Below are 7742 nucleotides of genomic sequence, written 5' to 3'. Positions count from 1 at the left end.
ACCCCGCAGGAGATGGATATCGCTAATTGTCTTAAGGCGGAGGGGTCCGTAGTAGCACGCGACCGTTGTGTTCTCTCTTCCCTCCCTTCCCCTTATGATTCGCATCATTCCTCGTTGTTGGCGTATACGATTCCTCGATAGAGTGTCACAAATCAGTCACAAATCGATGTCGATCAATATTACGGGATATTGCTCGAAATACTATTTTAATGATAGGCAATCAAAAATCGTAAAAACTGATATAGTCTATAAATGCAATCCTTATTAAGATTGAATTTCAATCTTATATATGGAATATATCGAAAATCGAAGTTATAAATGATACGACTTATAAACACGTCTGTATTTTCTGTCAAATGCAACGCTCTATACACACTTTCCTTCTGTATGTCAGTCATACATGTTATCTTGACAATTTATGGAATTTATAAATTCGATCTTATCAACACATTCTGTCTTTTCAATCGTTAGGCAACGAGAATCTGACAAAATATCAGTGACTTTAAAAAAATCGATTCAACTCGATATGAGATAATAATATAAAGTTTGATAGAAGAAGTAGCGATGCAAAATAATCAGTATTTTTAAAAGAATCCTAATCAAGTATAATTTCTGCGAAACTAATCATGCACAAGCGCACGGACTTTATACATTATCTTGCATAATTACTTCAATGTATTCTTAAAATAATAAAAAAATCCTAATATATATGTATACCGGAATAAATTTGTGCAGCGGCGAGTAAATTAAATGTGAATAATTTAAATGTGTTTAGAAAAAAAATTTCAATTTTACCCTACAATTTCAAACTGCTAATTTTAAACTTGCGTATTTCAGATTACAGACGACGGAAAACCACATTCGCGAGGCTCATAAATGTTTGGTTTCCTCTCCCAGTCGCGTTACGTCTTCGTTGTTCTTTTGATGCTACCTATACAAAAATGCGACGATATAATATGGCGTATACAGTTATTACACGTGGAGTGGTTTCTATTGTGAAAGCATCTGTCGTTCCGCCGTCGGTCGTCGTGACGATCCGAGCGCCAAGCAGGGAAGAAAGACGGGAAATCGGAAATTGAAAATTAATTTCCGTACCGCCACCACCGCCGTCGCGATCGGTTCGTTGTCCGATCAGCGCCGCGAAATTCGGAAATATCACCGCGATATTGTAATGGACTCATTGCCCGCGTAAGTTTTCAACGTTATCGTACAAGCTCATTCAGCGAATCAGCGTAAACAAATTACGATATCAATTTTTCGAGTATACAGAAATAAAATTTCCAATTTTTTAAATGTCTTTCTTACCGCTTTGCCGCACGTTCGCTGATAATAATAGGAAGGCGAACTCTTTCCTCATAAAGAACACCCGCGAGCATCTTTCTTTCAGGCCGCCGGTCGCTTCTCGGCGGGTCGCGGAGGTAGGACGGACTCGCGGCACGGGCGTGCCTGCGGAGCGGATGTCGAGGAACCTGAAGAGAAAAGGGGTAGATACGGAAGGAGTCCGAATAAGCCGCTGCCAGGTATACGTATCGCCCATAGGGATAGGTAGAAAACAAGGTGGGAACCATATGTTGATCTGCTGACGGGCGCTCTGGCACGCGCCAGGCGCACTCAAACTCGAGCCTTTACACCGCGAGGATCGGGGCTGTGGTGTCCACCTTGGCGTCCGACCTGACCGAACGCCTGACAGTTCGGTCCCCGATGTTCCTCTCTCGCACGGCCCGCGTGCAGAAGACGTTCGATACGCAGTGAACTGAGACACTAACGGCGAAGACACAGTTCGCGCGAGGATTCGGTTCGCGGATCGATTTCGCGTATACAAGGTGATGTGCCGAACAGTATTCTTCACGCTCAAGAAGTCCATCTCTCAATATTGCATCGGATATACCTATATTACGTTAGACGCAATGATATCGTTTAATACCGTGTGCATTAAATATTAGCACCGTAAGATTACGTTTCCAAGCCATTGTCTTTTGACTGCGTTGACAAACTCAATGGGATGTGAATCAATGCCGGCGAACTTTGTGCTTCGATCCCTTTCCTCAGCGTGATGTCGACAGGATTTGACGAAGATCGTAGTAATGTCGTGAAAATTTCGCTTATACAAAAATCTCGGACTTGCAAAAAGAGGATTACTCTCGCGACACTTCGCCTCGAGACGCAGCTCCGATGAGGCGCCGTACGTGCTACGCATAGAGTTATAATTCTCGTTGTGCCAAGTCGATCGAGTAACTTCTCTCCGATCATGGCCCTGCTGTCGAACCATCACTGTAACTACCAGAACACGCAATCCGACATGTTAACACCCGCGTACCCGACTTCAGCGAGGAGCTACGACCCCCTGTACCCGTCGCCGTACAACTCCCCAAACTACGAGGCCACGAGAATCGTGTATCGGGACAACTGCACGCACGAGAGCGAGCTCACGCCGCGAAGAGACGTCGAGACGCTCGACTACGCCAAGGACATGGTGTCGGAATACACGAAGACTCCGGAGGGATACGATCGAGGACCTTACGGCGTCCTGACGCCCGTCACTCCGCAAAGGTAATCCTCCGCTGCACGCGCTAAGAATTTCACCGCGGGAGTCTTGTCGAGAAGGTTACTCATCGAGATTCGTCATCCTCGTGTATTTACAGGTACGAGCCGCCGCTCTCGATAGACCAGACCACGTCGCCGCGATCGACATTGTACGAGGAAAGCTCATTGGACTATCAGCCGCCGTCGTATTGCTACGAGACGCCTCCCCAGGAACCGAGATACCAACCCCTGGAGAACAGCAAGCCGATCCTCACGATCGTCGAACCTCGCACGAATTGTTGGGATCCCATCATCTCGGCGCAGGTGATTATCGATATTATCGTCAAAAGTTGACTCAAATTGCAATTTAATGAAACTAACTATTCTGCTATTCTGGCTACTATTCTGTGTAAATACAGCTAATAGTTAAATCCCGACAATGTAAACCATATATGTATTTAATCTTATTTTGATAACTAATAATAATAAAAAATATGCGTTAAATGCATTCGTCTCTGATCGAGTTTCAATAAAAAAATATGAAAAATATGCGTTAAATGATTCGTCTCTGATCGAGCTGCAATCTTTATTTTTTTCAGAGGATGCCGACGACGCCGCCGGTGAGCCCGCGGAAGGGCAGACGGAGATCCCGCGACGTGCCACCGTCGCCGACAGTGCTGAAGCGTCGACGTCTCGCTGCGAACGCGCGCGAACGACGGCGCATGAACGGCCTGAATGACGCCTTCGACAAGCTACGCGAGGTCGTGCCGAGCCTCGGGACCGACCACAAACTCAGCAAGTTCGAGACCCTGCAGATGGCACAGAGCTACATAGCCGCCTTGTGTGATCTTCTACAGAGACACGACAGCAAGAGATAGATACGGATTCACGAGGGCGAAAAAACGCAAGTATCATACGCACGATTCACCCTTTCAATGTCCTGGCACCATTTCACTTAAGACGCATACGCACCTGATCACCTATAATCCGATTTTCGGTAAATCCTGCGGTGCAACAATGGCCTCAAATCACAATTTTTCCTCTTTAAAAGAAATTAATCCAAATAGAATTTGAATTACTTTGATATTTAAATTTTAACTTCAAAATTAATTTTCTCAAGTTCTAATAAATGGATCAGGCCATCGTTGCACTGAACTCTTAAATTTAGAATGTTTCGAAAACAATTATTAAAACTTAACGAAACTGCGATACTTATGTATTAAAATCAATTGCGAAAGGGAATAATTGTTAGTCAATTTATAGTATGATCATGAGATGTAAAATTAATAACAAAACGCACAGATAATATTTCAATACATTCCTAACGTAACAAGATATTTATATAGTGATTGTTGTAAAAATGTAATAAGACTGAACTGCGCAAGAGCGGTACAGAAGGCCTTCTCAATACTCTATCATAATTTAATCTAAATGATTATATATCCAATAAAGTCCAATAATGTTCTTACAAGATTTCTTGCATTATGTCCTTAAGCATTTTTGCTAATGACTATTTCTATTATTATTATACAAAGAATTATTTTAATGGCAGTAAGTTATTTAATTATGACTTTAATACATATGTAATATGCTGACAATTTTTTCCAATATATATATTTTATAGTCTAATTCTAATTTGAAATTTCTAATATATTTTCAATTTAAATTAAGACTTCAAAAATAGCGTTAACTAGAATTTTTTACTCGAATGTATTGTACATCGCAAATGCAATAACGAACATGCATGTCTATGTACTCTTTTTATGTATTTTAATATTAAGATAAAAAAGAAACAGCTAAACATCCAAAGACTAAGCGCGATAGTAGCAAAGGAAATCCATTGTGTGTGTATGTTTGTGCGTTTGCATCTGTATGTGTGATTTTAAATATATTTTGTGTTTATTTATTAGACAACTAATATATTATATTACTCATCAACTCTGTATTTTTAACAAAATCGAGATTTATAATTTTTCAATTATTTCCATCAAAGAAAATTAAATAATTATCATTGTATTGTTATATTATTATATTAGTCATCGCTATTATATTAAAAAATCGCTTTCTTTTCCTTTAGTTAGCGGAAATTCATTTGGATTTAAGATCACAATGCTGTTTCTTAAATCATAAAACTTTTAAATTCTTGTAAATTTGTAAGTACTGTCGTATCTAGTCAAGATCATAATTCAACTTCGACCATTTTTAAGTAAAAAACGCCAAAGATCTAAAGCAGAACAAATTTTGTAAAGGGCAATAGTAAGTAAATCACGTTCGAGGACTTATCATGTAATCGGCCAAAGACTTTTACAAATAAGAAGCGTTACACATATTAAGCAAGTAGATATTCATCATTAGTTTATAAGTTGATAAATTCAGTATATGCAAATAATTGTAATATTGTACCAAATGACAGTATGGTTTTGTAAACTATTGTAAATAAAGAACAGTGTTTGTAAAAAAAAAAATTCGCTACGTTGTTAATAATGACACTTTTTTTACAAAAGTCTGAATATTAGAAGAAAAGTTCTATGGCTCTGTGTTATGCGAGTTCAGAGATTAAAAATACTTTTCATAAATAAAAGTTCTTTTTGTATCGCAGCGATATAAATTTCATAAGAATTCATTCGATGTTACTAATCGGGATATAAGTAAACACTATTAAATACTGCTTATACAACAAAATAACAAATAAAATAATGGTTGCAAATTTGTCAGAATCGATATCTCGCGTGATTTACGTTAAATTACGTTTAAAATTAAAACAAAAGAGACAGATGATTTCACTGTGTTTCATCGATCCTTTCAACCGTATATCAGCTGTGCCGATTGGATATTGATTAAGCAGAATGAGTCGCTATACCGCGACGCACGATGTCGTACCGCATTCTTCCGGTCATCTCGTGCATAAACGTCGATTTTCCGGTTCTGCACGCGGGCGCGTGACCGGCACACGCACTTGTTGCCCACCTTTCCGTTTCCCCATTGGCAGTCTCCGCCCGCTCCCCTCGGAGCCCCTTCCGGATGCGAACGATTCACGTGCGCTTTCCTCCGACGGACGGTGTCTTCATTATTTTCGGTTTTGTCATCACACACCGTGTCTTCAACGTTAGCGGTCGTCGCTTTCTCTCTCTCGCGAGGGATCGTGCGGAGTCGCGTGATATGGTATTTGTGCGTCTATTGCAAAATGTCTCTCTTTGATGCCGTGAGAATGCCTTACCCCGCGTAGACGCTGCTCCGTAATTTCGCTCTAATTACTCGCGTCGCGTCTGTCCTTTGTCCAGTTGTTCCTCGGCCGTACCTCTTTCTTTCACTGTCGAAGCGACCGGACGAACGCAAATTAATATAGCGTTACGCACATGACAACCAGCAGCTGTCGCTGATACCATGCTTTGTCCGCAGCATGCAATATATTGAAATAAATAGTGTTCATTTACAAACGTTTAGAACAATCATATTATATATGCATGTATGTGTCGTAGATATGATAAATAGTTAGTCTTTGATTTATTGTTAGACAAATGCTATCTGTCTAGTCAAATGGCTTACGTTTATTTGTACTCAAATGCTATCTGACTGAACTGCTGTTAGGCAGTTTTCCTAAAAATAATTATTTGCCTACGACATGTACATATATAATATTAATCATATATTAACCATTATGTATATACTATGTTTACACGCATATTTATATGTACATAAGCAATTCATGACGAAGTCAATAATGTACTATAGCAGAATCTAGCGGAACCAAACCCGCAGGCTATCTCTTCAAAATGGATACAATTATGCAAGATGAGATTGTAGAATTCTTAATACGATTAATTCGTAAGAAAAGCCTTTCTATTTGTACAAAAACTTAGATTCCTTTTTATAAGTGTATTAAATAGAGATTTGAAAATAACTGCATTATTTTTTAGTGTTCCCAATTTGATAATCAAATGATTAGCAAATCTTACTTTGTATTGATTGACATTCGTGAAATTGACAGTACTAAAGAAAAAAATATCGATATTTTCTTTTTGCTTAAAAATAGCTATTTCTCTCCGCACATTCTATGTCAAATTTAAGGAAAGAAAAATGTCACTCGTCGCCGGGCGCTTGTTAGACAGCGTCGAAAGTGAACGGACAACATTCCTCATGGCGATCTCGACGATGGCCCTAAAAGAGGGCGATGAGATCTGTCGTCAACAGAACACGAGAGAGGAACATAAACGCAAAAATGACACAAGTGAGACATCAAAGCGACGTACAGCGCGTGAGAATATGACACGGCGTTCTTAAAAGGTGCCCACGTACGAGTGCACCTTGATCGATCTGATCGAATGATCAATTAACGCACGTCGAATTGCTCTCGGCGGATCTGTAACCGCTGCCGATCGTCTCGACGTATCCTGTCTGCGAGCTCTCGAAGACGGAGCACTCGGCCATCCGCAGTGGATCCACCGTTCTTGCCCGTCGAAAAGATGATGGACATGCGAGGGACCCGTAAAAAAAGATCTCGAGGATGAAAAGCAGGTAACGCATTAACTAGATACTTGGGCAAAAAAAAGAACGAGAGAACGATCTTTTTCTTTTGGGGGACTGTGGTAATAGGATAGAAAATAATCCCATGTTAAATTTACAGGATGGAAAAATTATTTGTGTGTGTCACGATATCTACTAGCAAAATGTAGAACACACTGTGGTTCACAAAATTTTAACTTTCAAATTCCTAGAGACGAGTTACTGCGGTTATGCAGGCAAAGTTCGATATGAAAGACGAAGATTGAACGAGTTGTCCAAACCGATTCCCCGCGGATAGAGGCAAGGTGACGAACGAATGGACGAAATACGGACGGTGGTTTCGATCGAGTTCTCCCCTTCCGTTTAAATTGGCGAGATCGGGAGAAGGAAAAAACGAATCTGTCACTTTTCAACATACGTAGGCGGACAGCGGCACGTGCCCCACAATAGAGCTCGTTAGCGATTTCGTATGATTTCCTTTTTCGTTTCTTTCTCTAGATGGACGTCCACCTTCCTGTCGTAAATAAGGATCCCTTCCAGCACCAGATGTCCGGTAATTAGCGATCATTAATTACCTGAACGAACGGACCAGCGTTCGGCGCTGGCTGTTACGAGAGAAGATCCCCGATCTCCTGCGATATATCTGCTGGACGGTAAAATACTTTAAACGGGATTTCCGTCCTTGAGGCGAATTACATTACATATAATTAAGCATA

At 40.4% G+C, this 7742-nt stretch overlaps 1 protein-coding gene across 1 annotated transcript; it reads left to right on the top strand.

The window, feature by feature from the left end:
* Window positions 1-2248: 2248 nt before the first annotated feature.
* LOC105452317 (protein atonal homolog 8-like) lies at window positions 2249-3401 on the top strand. Its single transcript, XM_011693307.1, has 3 exons — window positions 2249-2550; window positions 2643-2847; window positions 3123-3401. The coding sequence occupies exons 1-3, from the start codon at window positions 2249-2251 to the stop codon at window positions 3399-3401; spliced, it is 786 nt and encodes a 261-aa protein (XP_011691609.1).
* Window positions 3402-7742: the final 4341 nt, after the last annotated feature.

The sequence above is a fragment of the Wasmannia auropunctata genome, unplaced genomic scaffold (assembly GCF_000956235.1).
Source record: "Wasmannia auropunctata unplaced genomic scaffold, wasmannia.A_1.0 LD336106.1, whole genome shotgun sequence".
Classification (NCBI taxonomy): domain Eukaryota; kingdom Metazoa; phylum Arthropoda; class Insecta; order Hymenoptera; family Formicidae; genus Wasmannia; species Wasmannia auropunctata.
The sequence above is the reverse complement of the archived record's forward strand: the minus strand, read 5'-3'. Positions and strand labels throughout refer to the sequence as shown.

What these genes read in the sequence shown, in the direction of transcription:
- LOC105452317 (XM_011693307.1), top strand. Translation starts at nt 2,249, where the DNA reads ATGGCCCTGCTGTCGAACCATCACTGTAACTACCAGAACACGCAATCC. An exon ending in ACGCCCGTCACTCCGCAAAG is followed by an intron (nt 2,551 to 2,642) that starts GTAATCCTCCGC and finishes GTGTATTTACAG; the next exon opens with GTACGAGCCGCCGCTCTCGA. An exon ending in ATCCCATCATCTCGGCGCAG is followed by an intron (nt 2,848 to 3,122) that starts GTGATTATCGAT and finishes TATTTTTTTCAG; the next exon opens with AGGATGCCGACGACGCCGCC.